Source organism: Sceloporus undulatus, chromosome 1 (genome assembly GCF_019175285.1).
Source record: "Sceloporus undulatus isolate JIND9_A2432 ecotype Alabama chromosome 1, SceUnd_v1.1, whole genome shotgun sequence".
In the NCBI taxonomy this organism is placed as follows: domain Eukaryota; kingdom Metazoa; phylum Chordata; class Lepidosauria; order Squamata; family Phrynosomatidae; genus Sceloporus; species Sceloporus undulatus.
Genome location: NC_056522.1, coordinates 373,796,921 through 373,817,799, shown reverse-complemented (window position 1 = coordinate 373,817,799; position 20,879 = coordinate 373,796,921). Strand labels below are relative to the sequence as shown.

At 41.2% G+C, this 20,879-nt stretch overlaps 1 protein-coding gene and 1 non-coding gene across 2 annotated transcripts; one reads left to right on the top strand and one right to left on the bottom strand.

Annotated features, from left to right (window-relative positions):
* Positions 1 to 829: 829 nt before the first annotated feature.
* Positions 830 to 902, bottom strand: TRNAK-CUU. Its single transcript has one exon. It is a non-coding gene; the product is annotated as a tRNA-Lys (tRNA).
* A 186-nt stretch (positions 903 to 1,088) lies between these two features.
* On the top strand, positions 1,089 to 20,032 carry PSMA3 (proteasome 20S subunit alpha 3). The gene is made up of 11 exons (XM_042446437.1): positions 1,089 to 1,246; positions 6,398 to 6,480; positions 9,644 to 9,767; positions 10,071 to 10,172; positions 10,703 to 10,776; positions 13,230 to 13,302; positions 15,167 to 15,232; positions 16,170 to 16,216; positions 16,654 to 16,721; positions 19,019 to 19,083; positions 19,870 to 20,032. Exons 1-11 carry the CDS (start codon positions 1,226 to 1,228, stop codon positions 19,912 to 19,914), a joined length of 768 nt encoding a protein of 255 aa, XP_042302371.1. The 5' UTR covers positions 1,089 to 1,225; the 3' UTR covers positions 19,915 to 20,032.
* The last annotated feature ends 847 nt before the right edge of the window (positions 20,033 to 20,879 follow it).

Below are 20,879 nucleotides of genomic sequence, written 5' to 3'. Positions count from 1 at the left end.
TTATTATTATTAACCTTTATTTATAAAGCGCTGTAAATTTACACAGCGCTGTACATACAATCTTTATAATTGGATGGTTCCCTGCCCTCAGGCTTACAATCTAAAAAGACACAACACAAAAGGAGAAGGGAGTGGTGGAGGGGAAGGGGCCTTTCTAGTAAGATAATACATAGCAATACAGGAAATGATTCTACAAAACAGACAACAAAAGAACATCAAATAGCAAGCGACATTTATGCAATGCCTGGGAATGTTTCTCTGAACCGGACGGTCTTCAGCTCTGTTTTGAAGCTGGTTAAAGAAGTGATGGCTCTTGTTCGCGGGGGAAGAAGGTTCCAGGAGTGAGGGGCAGTGAGTGAAAAGGGGCGAATCCGAGATTAACAAGGTGTTCCTCTACTATCTCTTTACTTATTCTGTGCTGAAATTCCCCTATTCTGTCCTCTGCTCCATTATCCTCAGGTTGAGCAGCCTTTGCCTTTTCTGAGAAGACTGAGGCCAAGAAGGTGTTGAGGAATTCTGCCTTTTCTCTGTCTTCTGTTAGCATTTTGCCATCTTCTCCATGCAGTGGCCCTATCTGTTATATTTACAATGTGTGTATGTGTGTGTGTATAAGTGTGTATAAATGTGTGTGTGTGTGTGTATATATATATATGTGTGTGTGTGTGTGTGTGTATTTCAGCCAAAGGCTTTGCCCCAGAGTGTACCTTCAGCCAAAGGCTTGGCTCATTTTCTTAAATGTCTATAATGTCCTTGAATCTGATCCTGCATCAATTTCAAAGAAGACCAAGAATCAGAATGAACGAACCAAGCCTCAGCTAAAAGAAGGCGCCGCCCAACGTGGGGCTCGAACCCACGACCCTGGGATTAAGAGTCCCATGCTCTACCGACTGAGCTAGCCGGGCGCTGACACGTACCCTCTGCAGAACTACTCTTGTTCTTGCGTCCTCAACGCATGCGCACTCTGCTATTTCCCCCGCTCGCCATCGCAGTGACTCGGCGCTCTGTCTCTGAAGCGCGCACGCGCAAGTATTACGGTAGCTCCGCCCCCTCCTGTTGTCCGTCACTCTACTCCTGAGAGGCTATTGGCCAAGACGCTGGCGGCGGCGGTGGCCAATGGTTAGGCGCGTTGTTGAGAGGTGGCTGAAGGGGTGACTGGAGCAGAGGAAAGGAAGGCCGGCGGTGCGGAGGCGGGACGGTTGTGTTCTCTCGGGTGCCCTCCGCCGCCATGAGCTCCATCGGAACCGGGGTGAGTGAGGGAAGGGAGCGGCTCAGGGGGAGTTCTGTCTCGGTCCTCGGCCGGGCGAAGGGCTCCCTCAGAGGGGGCGCCTTTCCTTCGCCTCAGAGATGATGGGGATGACGTCATCCCCGCGCGCCTCGGAGGAGAGGGCCGCTGAGTCACTGGAGGCGGAAGCGGAAGCTGGTGCTGCTGCTGCTGCTGCAATTGTCTGTGGAGGCAGGCAGGGTTTTGCGAGAGCGGAGACACGAACCTGGAGCCAAGCGGAGCTCGCTCAGCCATTGCTCCTTTCCCAGCAGAGACTGCAAGAGAAAGAGATCAGGTGGCTTGGCCACCTGATCTCTTTCTCTCTTTCGCTGATAAAGTTAACATCTTGTTAGATGAAGGGAATGCTGTGGCTGGAGTAATAATGATAATCATAATCATAATAATAGTAAGAGCTTTATTTTTATCCAGCCTCTCTGACAGAAGACAACTGAGGCGGCTTACAGTTCAAAAGAAGACCTACAATATCCAGGCCCCAATTGTTCCCTCCCTCTCCTCACACGTGATTCAACACAGTAACTATTACAAACAGTACAAAGGCTAGAGAAGGGTTAAAGAGGGGCTGCAGAGTACTGAGATTTGATTCAATGGAATTAGTGGTCTATTCAGTTAGTGGTCAAGTTGTTATTCAGGAAAGGCCTGCCGGAAGAGATCCATCTTGAAAGCCTTTCTGAAGCTGCCCAAGCTGTAATAGGATGGATTTCCTCTGGCAGGTCGTTCCATAATCTGGGAGTGGCTGAAGAAAAGGTCCTCTGGTAGTTGCAGTCAACCTGGTCTTTATAGGTTGCAGTAAATTCTTCCCAGAGGACCTGAATGCGTCAGGTGGATTATACACAAGGAGACAATCCCATTCAGGAAGGCCTTTGACAAGGTTCTATCATGACACTCTTGTAAACAAGCTTGTAAAATGTGGACTAGACAAGGCAACTGTTACATGGATCTGTAATTGGTTGACTGGCCAAACCCAAAGGGTGCTCAACAATGGCTCCTTTTCATCCTGGAGAGAAGTGACCAGTGGGGTCCCACAGGGCTCTGTCCTGGGCCCAGTGCTATTCAACATCTTTATCAATGACCTGGATGACAGAATTGGGAGCATACTTATCAAATTTGCAGATGACACCAAATTAGGGGGAATAGCTAATACCCCAGAGGACAGGATCAAGATTCAAAATGACCTGAATAGACTAGAAAACTGGGCCAAAGCTAACAAAATGAAATTCAACAGAGAGAAATGTAAGGTATTGCACTTAGGGCGGAAAAATAAAATGCAGAGATATAGGATGGGTGACACCTGGCTTATGAGGAAGTTCTTACTAATGTTCGGGTGGAATCCTGGTCTCTCTAAAGGCTGATTTGGGAAAAGGGGCTCAGCCTGTTCTGGATGGGCATTCACTCCCCCTGAAGATGGAGGTTTGCAGCCTGGCTGATCTCCTGGATTGAGCTCTATGCCCAGATGCCCAGGTTCTGGTGGTGACCCAGAGTGTCTCTACATCGTGAAAGCTAGTCTACCAGTTGCACCTGTTCCTGGAGAAGTCAGATCTGGGCATGGCAATAACATTTCTGGCTCACATTTGGATTACTCTAACTCATTTTACAAGGTCTACCTTTGGCAACTGTTCGGAAACTTTAGCAGGGCCAGAATGCTGGGGGCTGGTGGTTGAAACAACTTGGTTGGCAAACAGTTTGTTTTTGATCACAATTCAAAGTACCGCTTGGCACCTATAAAGCCTTATATTGCTTTAGTGCAGACTGTCAGAAATATTTTACTTCCATATGAACCTGCCCTAGATGTAACATCTTTAGGGGAAGGGCTTTCTGTTGGTCCTGCCAGAGTCACAAGCCCATCCAGTGAGGGGACATGTGAGAGGGCTTCCTTGATGGTTGCTCCTACAGAAGGCTAGGATGGCCCTCTCTCTGCTCCCCTTCCATCACCTTGTTAAAAAATGTTCTAATTTCAACAGGCACTTAATTACTAAGGTCTTTTGATAGTGGATTTATGCTGGGCTTTTTTTATTTTTTGGACTTCAGCTCCCATAGTTCCTGAATGATGGCCAGGCTGGCTGGGCCTTCTGGGAGGTGAAGTCCAAAACACTCAGAGGATCAAAGTTTGAGAACCACTGCTCTAAAGAAGACAAAATGTTTCACAGAACTACAGTTCCCAGAATTCCTTAGCATTCAGCCAGGGCAGTTAAAGTGGTATCAAACTGGATTACTTCTGCAGTGTATTTTAGCCCTTACTCCTTGATTCCTTTGGAACATATATCTCAGAAAATGAGCCCTATAGTATATGGCTTAGGTTCAAAACATACTGCAGAAATACTCCATTTTTGAGACGGCTCAGTGAGTAGGCAATGCTGGGAACTGTAGTTTGTTGTGGCACCAGGGATTTCCGACAGAGGTTCCATGGCTCACAAAATTACAGTTCCCAGAATTCCCTAGGACTGAGCCAGGGCAATTAAAGCAGTCTCCAACTGGATTATTTCTTCAGTGTGTTTTGGACCATAGTCCTCCAGGCGAGTACAGTCCACCCTCGCCATGCACACCCTTGGCATACATGACTTTGAGCTTACATGGACGGCAAGGGACAAAATGGCATTCATGCTGTGGCACGCAAGAGTGCGCTATCATTCAAATGAACGGGACTCCAGCATATGCGGAGATCCGGAATGGATTGTACTTTCAAGCTATCTGTTGTGACAGACCAGTATTTCCCCCCCTAATATGCCAGAGAGGAGTACCAGATTTGTGTCCATCCATTACAGCTATTTCTTTCTTTCCTGGCAACTTGCTCTGGACTGGCAGCCAATGTTCCTTGAACCACCACTTCGGGTAGCACTGCTGTAAACTAAAAGAGAATATGAAATATGAGAGAGAACTGACAAGACTCTGGTCCTAGGATAACCTTACAGTCTGAATGTTACATTAACCAGTTACAATTGCTTTTTCTTTTGTGCCTTTTATATATCACCTGTGTCAGTGCTAAGAATCTTTACCCTACCTCTATACAGACATCATCCCATATGTCTGTAGGGGAATCTGTGGCTTCCAGGGAATTTCAGAAACAAATTATTTTTGGCCTCTTTTCCCTTTTTTTGTGATAAGTATTAACTCAGCTTCTAAGAAGCACAGATAGGAGAATGCCTGATTTACAGTACTAGCACTGTATGCTTTCTTAAAAGTAAATCCCATTGAGTGGGAATTATTCCCAGGTAAGTGGTGAAGGATTCCAGCTTCATTCCATTAATGCTCAAGTTTAAAGCTACATGGATGAGTTGGTACTCCCAAAGGTCCAGTTAATTTTAATATTAAAACATTCCTCAACTTTCAGGAAATGGCCCAAACATGGTTGAATATTTGAGAAACATATTTCCCAGCAGCCTCACATAACTGTTAGTAGGACTGAGCACAATTATTCCCCAGGAAATGTATGTGTTCCCAGCTAGACATTTTGTGGAAGCCATATGGTTACCTCTCTTACCAAACTCTGCCCCTAATTTAAAGAAAATTTTTCATCAGTATGTAAAATATCACACTTTCACTCCTTGCAGATATTCTTCTGCTTTCGCTTCTGAGTCACACACTTGGAGCCTCAAGATGTTATAGTCACCAGCCTTTAATATCAAGTATAATCTGAATGTATGGCAAATGGTTGTAAGCCCAGAGCCACATTTAACATCTAATGTGTAAAATGGGCCCTAAAAGAGTAGAAATCTGAAAGGTCAGTAGAAGGTACTCACTGTGGTTCCTGGTCGACCAGCAGAGGTTGCTATTGACTAGCATATGCCAGACTTCTCCTGTGACTTTGAAGCCAGACACTGGCAGCAGGATGGGTTAGGTTTTGGCAAAGTAACACAACAGATGCTCAGTCTCAGCATTGTTATTTCATTAATTTATATCCTGCCCCCCCCCCCCCAAAAAAAAGAACTGGGAGCCAAGGAAGGTTAAAGCAATTAGAACAAGTCCACATAGATGGAACATAATTTTTAAAAAGTGTAATGAAACCATCTATAGAATTAAAATGATTAAAAGGCAAGAATAGGAATAATATAAAACAGCTTATTAAAGCCTTTGTAAACAGATTTCAAATGTTCTGTCAGAATTCAAAAGAACAGAACATTTTTCCACACAAGTGTATAATCTTTCTGTTATGAAAAACGTTGTCTCTGTGCATTTTGTCAGTAACAATTTTAAAATATTTTGAGCTTGCTTTCTGAAGAAGGATGAACAACTACATATATATTTATATGTTTGACTCCAATAACAAATAGGGTGTAGTAAGGGTTTGAATCTCAGCTCAGCCCTGTAAACCCACTGGGTGACCTTGGGCAAGTCAGACTCTTTCAGCCTCAGAGGATGGCAATAGCAAACCCACTCTGAAGAAACTTGCCAAGGAAACCCCATGATAGTCGCCTTAGGGTTGCCACAAGTAGGATTACACAACGCACTCTACAAAGTGTAACATGCTTCTCTCATTTTCTGCTTACACTGCTAATCACAATAGCAGGAGTGGGAATTGTGTGGCCCTCTGGATGTTGGACCTCAACTCGCATTGCTTATGGTTTGAGCGGCTGTGGCATGCAGTCCAGAAACATCTGGAGGCCCTTGCTCTAAGTAAGGTGTCAACCCCAATTTTATTTAGTAGGAAAGTACTGGTAAACTCTGCAGGATTTAATCTTGTTCCCCAGTAACTGTATGTATCAGGACACCAAATGCTCCAGATTTCCATCTTCTGGGAAGAGTGGTGTCTTTTCCTGTTTTCTTGCGTATATTTAGTATGCGCAGCATAAATATTAATGAAAGATGTGTACTTTTGGAGACAACTTGTTCCCATAGTGGGGAAAACTGCCTACATTGAGATGTGATCAATACAGTTCAAGTTCTCTCACCTCTTGTTGCAGCTGTTCTTTGAAAAATTTAATAACTTGGTTAAAGAATAGTAAATAGAATTGGGTTTTGAGATGTCACTGTGTTTGTATTATGATCGTTTGTCTGTGTTATGTCCTTTGTATTACAATATTATACGTATGATAGTTTGTCTATATTAGTATCGTTTTATTTTTAGTATAATAAAATTAATAAAAGGGGAAAAGAAAAAAATAATGTTTTTCTTCTTCACAGTATGATTTGTCGGCCTCCACATTTTCGCCAGATGGCAGAGTATTTCAAGTAGAATATGCTATGAAAGCTGTTGAGAACAGCAGGTGAGAGATAAGTTTTTATTTTTCCATCATTTGAAAATTATCAGTCTAGGTACAAGATGATTTTACAAGGAAGATTTTTTTCTTTGGAGAGTAAGCTGGATCACACGTTCATTCAGCTGCCTAGTATTTGCTTGACTATTATTACCTGTCCCAGTATTATCTTCTTTGTGTGGTAGCAGTCTCCACAATTTCAGGCAAGGGGCTACCATGAACTGCTGCCTTATCCCATTGACTACAGATGCCAGGAATTCAACCAGGGCCTTTTGTGTGATACACTTTTGTTTACGTTTTGTTTACTTTTGTTCACTAAGACTAAAGTCTCAGTGAATTAAGGCCTTAAACTATAGACCTGCTCCATTAAAATGAATCAGAATCCTAGAGTTGGAAGAGACCACAAGGTACATTCAGTACAACCCGCTGCCATGCAGGAACACACAATCAAAGCACTCCCTACAACAGATGGCCTCTGTTTAAAAATCTCCAAAATGAAGAGACTTCACCAGTGTAGCATGTTCCACTTACTGTCAGGAAGTTCTTCCTAATGTTGAGGTGGAACCTCTTTTCCTGTAGTTTGAAACCATTGCTCTGTGTCCTAGTTTCTGGAGCATCAGAAAACAAATGTGCTCCATTCTCAATATGACATCCTTTCAGCTATTTAAAAGTGGTTATCATAGCTTAACTTTCTCCAGGTGAAACATTCCCAGCCCCGTAAGCTGCACCTCATAGGGCATGAAGACTACATTTGGGTCATAATATCAATGAGAACAGGATAAAACCTTTCTTTTCTAACTTGATGGCTAGAAGATGTGATGGGAATATGTAAAGATGGTTTTAATAGAACCTACCTCCAAGTATGTGCTTCTACAGCTGCAGCTGTGAAGTCTGATTTGTGCATCTTCAGTTGCCACAGATTTAAAGGTCTTATTCACAAATATGCTGGCATAGAATTAGCATCCCTAGCTACATATACAGTACCAATATAATTTATGGGCTAGATCTGAACTATTATGTAAAGGTACCATTTATACATTTGTTTCTTAGGGACTGAATGTCTACCAGGGTAACAGTGTCACTTCATTTATCTTGTCCCAAACTCTGACGGTTTGATTCATTGAATCATACAGAGTCCAAAATCCTCAGGCAGGGAATACTTTTATTAGGATGTAATATACAGTATGTTCATAAAAGTACACAAGCTTTCGAGTTCTGTATTTAAACTTTATTTTCATAACATCAGGAGGAAGCTATTTTTAAAAAAGTATTGAAGTTGTAAATGGCACATTTCCCTGGATGCATAAACATCTCTTGTATTAGCAATAGTTTGCAATATGGGTGGTTTACAAAGAGGAGTGTCTGCTACACTGTGTGTGTGAGTGAGTGAGTGATTTTCCTCCATTTATTTGAGGGTGATGGCCTTTTATTTTGATGCAGTACTAGTCCTAGAAAAATCAGGTTTCTGTTTTAAATATATTTCTTATTTATTTATTTTTAAAGTCTTTATTAAATTATTTTAACATATGTACAAATGATGTTGCATATGCCCCATTCCCTACTCCCCCCTCCACACGGCTTAATAGAGTTTAGAATCAATACACTGTTGACAATTAATACCAAACATTCAATATGTGGGATTTAATTACGTTATTGACTTCATTGTACTCTGTATTCCCTTTAACCTTCTCAAGCAGGATTTCCCAACCCAAATTCCAAGCTTTTAGTTTCCTTTCTCCAGTATATTTTAATCTTCTATCTCTAATAATATCAAACAACAAGTTATCTGCCAAATACTTATCTACCTTGGTCAAGTTCCAATTTTTACTTTCTTTCCAACCTGATGCTATCACAGCCTGTGTTGCTTTTAACATATTCTTTATTGCTTTCTCTTTATTATTATTCTTCAATCTCCTATTCTTCAAATTTAATGTCATACAATTCTCTTTGCTCAAATGAACATCCTTGCCTATAATTTTATTAATCTCACTTATCACCTGGAATATTGCGTCCAGTTCTGGGCACCACAATCCAAAAAGGACATTGAGAAACTGGAGCGTGTCCAAAGGAGGGCGACTAAAATGGTGAAGGGTCTGGAAACCATGTCCTATGAGGAACGACTTAAGGAGCTGGGGATGTTTAGCTTGGAGAAAAGAAGATTAAGAGGTGATATGATAGCCCTGTTTAAATATTTGTAGGGATGTCATATTGAGGAGGGAGCAAACTTGTTTTCTGCTGCTCCAGAGAACAGGACACGGAACAATGGATGCAAGTTACAGGAAAAGAGATTCCACCTCAGCATTAGGAGGAACTTCCTGACAGTAAGGGCTGTTCGACAGTGGAACACATTCCTTCCTCGGAGTGTAGCGGAGTCTCCTTCCTTGGAGGTCTTTAAGCAGTCTGGATGGCCATCTGTCAGGGATGCTTTGATTTGGATTTCCTGCATGGGGTTGGACTGGATGGTCCTTGTGGTCTTTTCCAACTCTATGATTCTATGATCACTCCACCCCAAAACTTCTGCACACACGGACAATCCCACCACATGTGCATGTAAAAACCCTTGGACCCAACATTTAGCTGATGGATTTTTATTGAAAAGTGCTAATTAAGAAGGGGTCCAGTACCATCGCCCTATTAATTTCACTTGTTGCTCATTTATTCTAGTGTGCTTGTTTCTCTTAACCTCTTGTATCCACAAGTGTATATTTTTACTTGTTAAATTTAAATCTCTTAAACTCCTTTCAAAATGTCTGTGTTTTTAAACTGATGCTCTAATATACTTCTGAAGTCACATGTGAATCTGTAAAAGTGGATCTTCTAGTTATGGTTTGCCATGAAATGTTGTTTATTTCCTATTCTGTAGCAACCAAACAAGAAAGATTAAAATACTAAACCGTAAATATTTTTATTCCAAATCCAAGGGTGTGCGTCCAGTGGATCCCTTCTTAGAAAAATCTGACTTTCACTTGAAACTGCCTTGTTTATGCAGGCCTTTGAATAGAAGATTTCTTGTCACCGAAAGGGACTTGTTATTATATGATTCACTGAGCTTTTAGGATCAGGTTGTATTGATCTCGTAGCTTTTATGCTTTTTTTCTAGAGCACCTTTAGGTTAGGCATGTCCTATAAGTAAACACAGTGAACTGATTACTCTGTTATGATTTCCTTTCAGTACAGCAATTGGGATACGGTGTAAAGATGGTATTGTCTTTGGAGTAGAAAAATTAGTTCTATCCAAACTTTATGAAGAAGGATCAAATAAACGTCTCTTTAATGTTGATCGACATGTTGGAATGGTGAGTTGATGCTCAGAATTTTATACTTTTTGTTTAGTGCATGAGTATGCTTAAATGGTGATTATTCAGTTGTTAAAAATCTTCCTGGATAAGCAAGTTGTAACTTTCAGCTTTGTAAGCAGGAGGAATTTATGGCCTCAACTTGTGGAAGTGGAAATGCTAGTTTGACCAGTTGTCGAAACACGTTCTTGGTAAACACATTCCTGATGTAAACGATAATGCCAGAATGAGACTTGGAGATAGATGTGTTGAGTTTTAAATTCTTGAATTGACTACGCTGTGAGATGATGATCTTTATTTCAGGCTGTAGCAGGACTTCTGGCTGATGCCCGATCTTTGGCTGACATAGCAAGGGAAGAAGCTTCAAACTTCAGATCCAACTATGGTTACAATATTCCACTGAAAGTAAGTAGGATTCTTTTTGCTGATGTCCATATAGCTTCTAAAAAATAAAGGCCATGTTCACATATAATACTAAACCTGCCTTGGGTGGTCATCCCCACCCCTGGACAAGAATAATACTTGGGAAATTGTTTCCACTTTTAGTTAGCCTGTTGGCTGAGTTGTTGAGATCTGAAATTGTGTTTAAGACTAACTGTGGCTAGTTCAAGTAAATCTGATTCATGCCCTATGAAATCAACTTGTTTGAACTTAACTGTAATTAGGGTTAGGTACTGCTTGTCTTTCTAGGCAGAACAATAGAGCAGAGTCAGCCAAAAGCTTCAGAAATCTTCCCTGTCCATGTGTGAGGCAAAAGGAAAGGCATAAGATAAGCCTGTTCCTGCTTGAGTACTTAATGATGGACCATGGCTTAGTACTATATGGGAACATGGGCGAAGATTACCTTAACTTCTTTTACACAAAAAGCTTCAATTGAAATGAAGTGGTGATTGTTTCCTATGCTCTAACATCCTCCTCCTCCTTTCCCCCAATAGCATCTTGCAGACAGAGTGGCTATGTACGTACATGCCTACACACTATACAGCGCTGTCAGACCTTTTGGCTGCAGGTATAAGCTTTTATTCACTGTATTGCAGTTCATAACATCCTGTGAGCAATGCTTTGGGGCATATAATAGTTTCCTAAAACAATAAACAAACAGCTGTATAAAATTAAAGTTTAAAACAACCCATGAGTGCTTAGGTGGATAGGGAAGGATGGTAGGACAAGGACAAGACATACACATGGGTTGGTGAAGTTTGATAATTCTCAAATGGCTGGCTGGCAGAGAATCTGCTACAAAAGATACCCTGCCAAACATATTTGACAGAGAGCTTTCTTCAAAGTGAATAGTTGACTTGTTTCAAAGAGGCATTTCCTCTGAGTTCTACAGAATGATATTTGAGTCATGCCACATGTAATATCCAAATCTCCCTCAGCAACATTACTAAGAATTCAGTGTATCCATAGTTTGCTGCAGGGTACATATATAACTTCCCTGCCCTCAGGATGCTGCTCCACAAGCCCCTCTATCTATAGATTATTCAAAGTGACCGGGGATGGTGTCTCTCCTCTCGTGGCCTGTCTGGAGTCAGTAATGGGCTGGATGAGGGAAAACCGACTCAAGCTGAATCCAGAGAAAACGGAGGTACTTGTGATAGGTTCCCCTGGTCCAGGAATGGTGGTAGTTCCACCTGTCCTGAACGGGGTCACGCTCCCTGTGAAGGACTCTGTGCGCAGTCTGGGGGTGCTTCTTGACTCGTCGCTTCACCTGACTGCTCAGGTGAATGCGACGGTCAAGAACACCTGTTATCAGCTTCGACTTATTCGCTAGCTGCGCCCATACCTGGCCCAGAGAGACCTTGAAACGGTAGTACATGCTCTGGTAACCTCGAGATTGGATTTCTGCAACGCACTCTACATGGGGCAACCCTTATACCAAACCCGGAAGCTACAAATGGTACAGAATATGGCAGCCAGGCTGGTCACTGGAACTTCCAGGGCCAGCCATATTACACCGGTGCTTAAAGATCTGCATTGGCTGCCTATCCGCTTCCGGGCACAATATAAGGTGTTGGTGATGACCTATAAAGCCCTAAATGGCTTGGGCCCAGGATACTTGAAGGACCGCCTCTCCCCGTACATTCCGTCCCGCACCCTCAGAATATCTGGGCAGCAACTACTTAAGGTGCCAGGGGCTAGGTTGACCTCCACCGCGAGGAAGACATTTTCCATCGCCGCCCTGGCCCTTTGGAACACGCTGCCCACAGAGCTCCGCTCGGCCACCTCCCTGGCCCAATTTAGAAAGGACCTAAAAACCTTTCTATTTCAGCTTGCATTCCCCGATCAAAGTCCAGTGGGCCTCCCTTCCTCTTCTGTGGCAAAGAGGACTGGCTAACGGGGGTTTTATTCTGTTTGTGTGTAATTGTTTTTAACCCTGATGTATATGTTGTTTGATGTTTTGCTGTCAACCGCCCTGATCTATGGAAGGGCGGTATAAAAATAAAAATTTTATTATTATTATTTATTATTTATTTAAATAAAAATTTTATTTATTTATTATTTAATTCAAGAGGTTGTGAGCATGTATATATTTAAGACAAGACACTCAGCATCCTTCTACATATTTCTTTCCCCTTCCAATTTTGTATCAGGAAGAACAATACCTTGTACTATTTATTCCTTCCTCTGCAATTCTGTGCTAAAAGCTTGAATTTAGTATTTGGGAGTGAAACATACTTTTGGTTATCAAGTTTGGCTTCAGGGCTTTCTGTTAACAATAAGTGCATTTACATACTTTGGAGATAGTGGCCTGTTACAGACTGCCAAAATAAAGCTGCTTCGGGTCTCTTTGGAGGTATGCTATTTAAATGATGCATGCATCCTAAGAATCCGGAAGCTGCACCAAACGCTGCACTCCAGTGCTTAGGAATGGAGTGTGGCTTTGGTGAGACCTCCAGACTCTTAGGACCCATGCATCATTTAAATAGCATACCTCCAAAGAGACCCGAAGCAGCTTTATTTTGGCAGTCTGTAACAGACCATAGTTCTTTAGAGGGACACACATGTTCCAATGACTTGGGATAAATATAGGTAACTATTTTTAAGTAAACTTGTAAAAGTTCAAACATGTGCATGTAATTAGGTAAGTTGATCATGTGGACTCCTCTACTAAGACTTGAGAAATTGCCCATTATTACTTCTGATGAATACAGAACACAAGGGCAGAGAATTCTTTCACAGTTTGCCAAACTGAGATAGGTGACTGGCTTGTAATAGTGCTCAACTGAACATCATGATACATTACCACTTACGAAATCACTGTCTTGCCTGTCTAAAAAAGGTTTATTGATTGATTTATTACTTGGAAAATAGTAATTGTGGGCTGCAGCTTGTAGCATGTGACTTCAGAGGAGCAATCACAAATCATTTAGATGTTTATTATTTTGCATGAGGTCAGCCATGTCAGAATTCTCTGCAGACTGCAGGTTCTGTCTTAACAAGATCTCTTGCCCTTTCCAGCTTCATGTTGGGCTCCTATGATGATGATGATGGCGCCCAGCTGTACATGATTGATCCTTCGGGTGTTTCATATGTGAGTATTTTTAACCACTTTTTATGTTAAGACTTCAGTTTGCATGGAAGCTACTTTAAAAAAAAGTTAGTCATGTGTCCAGTAAATTATGGGATAGTAGGAAGTTTCTGATGAGAAAACTCCCTCACACCTGAAGACAGGTAATACACAGCAGCAGATTAGTGGATAATTGTCAATACACCAGTGTTTTCTTTTTGGAAATCATTTAAGGGGTATACTACATAGTATATGATTACAATAACTGCTGACTGAAACCATTACATTTTTGTCATGATAAAATGCTTATCAGTTGCTTGGTCTTGTTGAGCAATGCTCTTTGAAATGAGGAGTCGCATTCCAAGGGAACAAGCAGTTGAAAGGTTTGGTGAGACATTTAGAATTCACTGCTAGAGAGCGTTGGTGTCTCCCCAGATGACAAATCCAAGGATTCTGGGGCTTGTAGCCATGGCAATTGACCTGGAATCAAGGTGTTATAAGTGTGTAATGTGAAAAAGACCAGTCTCTGTTGGAAATTCTGGCCATATACTCTTGGGATGAGGAAGTAGGAAGTCATGAAGCATAGATAGAAGATAAGTACTTTGCAGGATTTGAGCAGGATGGCAGAAACGGAAATAAAAACAAAGTCAGCAAGAGCAGAAGACTATTAAATGGTCTGCCAGTACAGGAATCTAGGGCGCGTTACAGACCGCTGAAAAGCGGTGGCCTGCACCCACCCCTTTCCCCACCGGATCGGGGCCTCAGTGGCCAGAGTGGCAGCCGCTGAGGCCCCGATCCGCTGCTTTCCGGGCCGTGAGGAAGGCGGAAAAGGTCGCTTCCCCGTGGCCTGGAAAGGGGTGTCCTTGGGGCTTCAAGCCCCAAAGGACACCCCGTGGCGGCGGGGAGGAGGAGAAAGGGGCCGCTTGGCCCCTTTCTCCTTTGTGTCGCTGGGCGCAGCCATCTAAAGGCTGCGCCCAGTGACGCAAACCTGGAAGGAGCTCCGAAATGAAGCTCCTTCCGGGGCCGCGGAAAGGGCGCACTAAGCGCCCTCGAGCAGCCCCACTACATAACAACCGCACCGCCTCATTTGGCGGCGGCCGTGTGGAGCGGCCACCGCCATTTAGTACGTGCTGAGCTGAGGGTTGGGGGGTGCGGAAGCACCGCCACTTCCTAACCCTAGTACATGCTCAGCACATACTTTAAGGCCCGTCTGTAACGGGCCTAGATTTCATTACCAGGGAAAGAAAACTGAATACATGCTCCATGTGCAGCTACTGTTGCTTTAAAGTCATCTCTTGTCCTGTATGAAATAAACTGTCCTTCAGCGGAGCTGGCTGGAAAAAGTATACAGCTGCCTTTGCTGATGAGAAAGGTGTAAATGGTGATGCAGTATGTGACTCCATCCGTTATCCCTCATCCAAAATTAAAACTTTTTTTAGTGGAACCGACATGAAGTTGGTTTGAAGTTCAGCCTTGTCTTCATTTCCCCTGTCATTGCAATCCTTTACTATAAATTTACTTCCACTTGTTGGGAATGTGAACAAGCTGATCAAGGGCCAGCTAATAGTCTCTCATGACCTGGTTGCTGATTCCTCAGCTGCTTGTTTTGGACAAGCAGGATCTTTCAGGGCCAGCAGGAAGTTGGGAAAGGAGGAATACTGCCTACATGAATACAGCTCATTTTTAAATGTGTTCAGAAGGGTTGGGTGCAGGATAGCAAACAGATCAGCCCCAAATCAGGAATCTGGAGCTCCATCACCACTTTTTGATTTCAAAAGCCAAGACTGAACTTCTCGTTTATTTTCTCATATGGATATATTGCATAGGATACTTAAAGCCTGTTCTTAAACCCCTAGATTGTCATAGATCACTTTCTTTTCTTTGACAGGGTTACTGGGGATGTGCCATTGGGAAAGCACGGCAAGCTGCAAAGACAGAAATTGAAAAACTCCAAGTAAGGCTTGGTCTTTCACAGAATGTTATTAGTCCGATTTTTTGTTGCCTGCCTTCTGAACATGATAGTGATTTGTAGAGTTTTCAAACCTAGCTATCCAGAACTCTAGTCCTATCAGCAGAACGCTGGTCCACTATAGGAAGGTCCTTCACTCCATCCACAATTTTAGTTGTTTGTCCAAACATATGTGATTGTCATAGAATTCACCTTCCTGAAAATCTCACTAAAGCTTTCTTCCCAACACACATTTCAAGCTTCCAATAATTGCTAAGATATGCCTCTGGCTGAATCCACACTGCAAAAATATCTCACAAATATTTGTGGTGGATGCCACTTTAACAGTTATGGCTCAATGCTATGAAATTCTGGAAATAGTCATTTTATGAGATATTTAGCCTTTTCTGTCAGAGAGCTGTGGTGCCACAAGAAATTACAGTTCACAGAATTCCATAGCTTTGTGATCTGTATAGGAATAGCGGTATAGAAATAAAATTTCATTCATTCCATTCATTCATAAGTCGACCTCATGTATAAGTCGAGGGCAGGTTTTGGGGGCAAAATTATGGATTTTGATATGACCCTTGGATAAGTCGAGGGTAAAACCTAGGGACGTGCAGCAGAGGATCTAAATGATGAAGCAAAGGAAAACAATGCCAAAGAATCTACAAAATTATGGCAGACATAACACTTTGTGCTCACTCTTAAGACTGGATAAAAGAGAGAACAGAGGAAGGTCAGTGCTTCCAGGACAGATTGCACTCTTGCCTTTCTCCAGGGGATGGTTCCCTTTCTAAAAAGAGTTAAAGTATAGTATTTACATTGACCCGTGGATAAGTCAATTAGGTTTTGGGGGTCAATTTTTGACTAAAATTTCTAGACTTATACATGAATATATACAGTATATGATTAAACACTAACTTTATCAGTATCTCCACAGATGAAAGACATGACATGCCGTGATGTTGTTAAAGAAGTTGCAAAAATGTAAGTTGTTCTTGAATGTCATTCGTGCCCAAATAGGTTAGCTTTTGATTGCAGAAACACATAACATTGTAGCACAACAGTTACTTAGGTGGACAAGAAAGCATTCAGTTAAGCTCTTTGGCTCTTGCTTGGGTGCTGGTTCTGAGGAACAAACGGTTTACATAAATTGGACTTGCTCTTTTAGGTTAAGCTTTGCAGCCATGTAAAAGTATGTGATTTCAGACTACATGTTTCATAAATATAATTTCAGGTTTGTGTGTAAGAGATGCAGTTTATTGTTCTGAATTCTAATTCTGTGTAACATTTCTGAGAACTTGTTGTGTTCTCAGTGTATGCAAAGTCGCTTTACAAGTAATCCCATCCTTTCCCCAGACTCAAGAAACTCACTTTTCTTATTGACCTATAATTGAATAATAATGTTTTTGTCTTGTTTCTAGAATCTACATAGTCCATGATGAAGTTAAAGACAAAGCTTTTGAACTGGAACTCAGTTGGGTTGGAGAAAGTAATGTATCACATGGATCTTGTTTTTGACATTTGCTCTTTGAAGAAAGTGTGAATAATTGTATTTAAATAATTTTTTAAATCTTATGTATATGCTAAATAGATACAAGAATATAAAAATCTAAACATCAGAATATAACAATGGTACCAGGACTTTTTGAGTATCCAAACAAAACAGTCTTTTCTTCAGAATTTACCCCCAGAGTTCAGCTATTTTCTCCCATTTTTTCTTGTGTTGTTGAATTGAATCTCCTTTCATTGACAATGTATCCATTGTTGCAAATTCTTAAACAAACCATTCCTCCATTGTAGGACTTTCCTTACACTTCTAGTGGCGTGTGTATACTGTTCGTGCCGCTGTTATCAGATAAATTCATATGTTAATTTTTCCTCATTCAAATTTAAACTTAAACCTTCCGTTATATTGAGTAACTATAATTCTGGGGTAAATGATAACTTACAATCCAGTTTCTTTTCTATCACTCTAGTAATTTTTCTCCATTTTTTGTTGTTGTTGTAGTTTTGCATTTCCACCGTATGTGGAACATTGTGCTTGTCTTTTTGTTACATTTCCAACATTTGTTCTCTTTTGATCTTGTAATTTTTGCTAATTCGGCAGGACTTAGATACCACTTATAAAACATTTTAAGATAATTTTCTTTTAAATTATTACATTTTGAGAATTTATGTGTAAGTATCCAGGATTTTTCCCAATATGCTAGCGGTATCGTTCTTTTAAAATCTTGCATCCAGTTTACCATATTGGTTTTTATAACTTCTTCTTCCAGTTCTATATCTAACAATACTTTATATAATTTTGATATCATCCCTTTTGCACCACCTGTCATTATCTTATCTAATGTTTTTACTTCTTTCTCTATTCCATGTTGAGTCGTGTCTTTTTTAAAGTCTTCTGTTATTTGTAAATATACAAACCATGGGATGTTTCCCCCCCCATTTCTTTAAGTCTTGTATTGATTTTAGTCGTATTTCTTCTTTCTTACTGACTAAAAAATACCCATATTTTAGCCATATCCCCTTCATTAAATTCTCTTTACTATACAAAGCTTCCTGAGATGAAAACCATCTAGGTAATTTATTATAGAAGTATCTTTTATAGATGTTCCACTAAATACTGAGGTATAATAATTGAATAACTATATTAAAGTATGGATCTGCATTTTCCTTTGTAATTATTATACCTAAGTATTTAGTTTTGCTAATTATTTTTATGTCTGTATTTTTTTTCCAAATGTTCCTTTTCTTGTCTTGATAAATTTTTAGTTAGAATTCCGCTTTTGTTGTTGTTTATTCCACATTCTGCCAAATTTCCAAATTGAGCTAATATTTCTTGCAATCTTTCAATACTTGGGTTTTCCAAAAAAATAACTAAATCATCCGCGTACGCCCGAACCTTATAGCTCTGGTTATTAATTTTTACCCCTTGCACTAATTTATCTTTTATTTTCTAATTAACACATCTATCAAAATAATAAATATCAAGGGGGATAGGGGGCAACCTTGCCAAGTCCCTTTATTTATTATACAAGGTCTTGTTCTCTCTTCATTCACTAAAATTTGCGTGTTTTGGTTTCTGTAAATCATTTGTATCCTGTTTGCAAATTTTCCCTCTAGACCAATTTCTTCCGACGCTATATTCATAAAGTTCCAGTTTATCTTACCGAAGGACTTTTCTAGATCCAAAAAGACCGCCCCCAATTTGCCGTTATTATTCTTTTTACATAAATCTAATATATTCAGAACTGTTCTAATATTATCTGTCAGGTTCCTACAATCCCACCTGATCTTTATCAATCCAAAATGATAAAACCCTTTTTAATCGTTGAGCAAGAATAGACGCATAGACCTTATAGTCCTGGTTCAATAGAGTAATGGGGCGGTAAATTTAAGTAAATTATATTTAAATAATGTTGAGGTATTACTAAATTATGAGCGCCAGTGTGTTGGTATGGTTTAAGTATTGGACTAGGGTTCCAAGGTTTGATTCTCTGTTTGTCCTTGGTGGCCTTGGGCAAGTCACACTCTCGGCCTCAGAGGAAAGCAGTGTCAAACCCCCTCAGAACAAATCTTGCCAAGACAATCTTCTGATAGAGTCACCATAAATCAGAAACGTTACTAAGTAATTTCATCCTAGAATTAATCTAAATCAACTCAAATTAGTCTGGAATCTAGGTGCTCTGAAAAACAAAGACAATTCCTGTTTGCCACGTGTGCAATCAGATGTAATGTTCTCTGAAAATGTCCTCAAAGTCTGATGTTTTGTTTTTTTATTCACAGTAACTAAAGGAAAACATGAAATTGTCCCAAAAGACATTAAGGAAGAAGCTGAGAAATATGCTAAGGTAAATTCTGGAACTTCAGAGTCAATGGAAGTAACTACTCACAAACATGGCTCCAAATAGTTCTAATGTACTATCAAGAAAAACTGACATGGGTGCTTTACAGACCGTCTAAAAGTGGCGGTCTGCCGGTGGCGCTGGTTGCTGCATCTGGGAACCGCAGCGGCCAAACTGCGTGATTCCCGGGCACAGCCAAAAAGAAGCGCCAAAATGGCGCTTCTTTTTGTGCCCTGGAAGTGGTGCCGTGAGGCGCTAGTCGCGCACTCGCGACGTCACTTCCAGGTTGTGACATCCAGACGCTACGCGTCCGCGACATCACGGCGCTCCGTGTGGACGGGTGCTGCCATTTTGTACGGACCGTCCGTACTAGGGTTGAGGGGCGTCAGGAGGTGACGCTCCTTCCTAACCCTAACACATACTTTTGGCGCGTGTTTAAAGCGTCATAGTTCAGAAACCAAAGACAGTAATGCTAGCCTATGAAAAATTCCATAAGGGTGATTCTCTTATTAGGCCAACCAATCTCACAAGCTTAATTTTGGCTCACCTGGTACTAGTTTCAAAACAGTCCTTTCTCCTGGAAGAAAGACACCTGCTTGTGAAGATTGCCTGAGTAAGTTAGAAATACCAGTTGGGAGCAAGTGAAGTGGTTTTTGGTTTGCTGTAGTGTTGGCTAATATAAATCAACTAAACTTTCATTCCCAAGATTGTGGAGAGCTGTATTTTAGTTCCCTATACATTGTTCCTATTCAGCAAGAAGTAAAAACTGATCTTCTGTTTTTCTTTTGACAGGAATCTCTGAAAGAAGAGGATGAATCAGATGATGAAAACATGTAACATGTTGTTAAACACAGGATTTAATCTATACTGCTGGCCTGTTTTATGTATTTGCCATTATGTATGTTCTGGAAGAATATTTTGAGTGACCAACTTGCACTAAACATTTTTCCAATTATTCTTTGGGTTTGAGTATTCTTGGATGAAGGATTAAAACAGAGGCAAAAAGGCTGAGTATGGTATGCATTAAATCACACAAGTGATTTAGGAGATGTATCACCCTCATTGGTAATGCCAATCTGGTGTAATGGTTTGAGCATTTGACTAGGACACTGGGGAACCAGGGGTGGTAATGGCAAACCCTCTCTAAAAAAAAACTTGCCAAGAAAACCTTATGATAAGGTTGCCATGAGTAAAAAATGACTTCAAGACACAAAGCAACAACAGTCAACCCTCATTTGCAACCTTATTACACAAAACCACTGCTCTAGGTCTGGGAATGGTTGCCCTTCCTCCTCTCTGGGACCTGTGCTACATTCATTGTTGCACTTCTGTTAGAGAAAAGAGCAACATTGCAAGATATACCCATCCTCTGTTGTGAGTTAGAAACCAGGGGGATCTTAAGGTACCAATCATAAAATTTCAGGCTATTGTGTTAAACTAGTAAATGAAAAAAAAAATAGCTGAATCCCATTTTTTGAGGAAACAAATCAATATTTGCTCATAATCATAAGGACTCTGGGAGCTGCTGTTGCGGCGTTTTTGGGGAAGGGAGGAGGCTGGTGGCAGCAGCCTATAAGAACTCCGGCTTGCCGGCTCCCCACCTGAGACGCCGCCGCCCCTCTTCATCGGGCCAGAGGCGGCCGAGAGAGGACTCTGGAAGCCGCTGTTGCGGCGTTTTTGGGGAAGGGAGGAGGCTGGTGGCAGCGACAGCTTCCCCAAACACCGGGAAAGAGTGCTTTGTACCCTGGGCGCAGGGAGGACTTTGCTGTGCCATTTATCTACGGCATTTGGAAGGGGGGGGG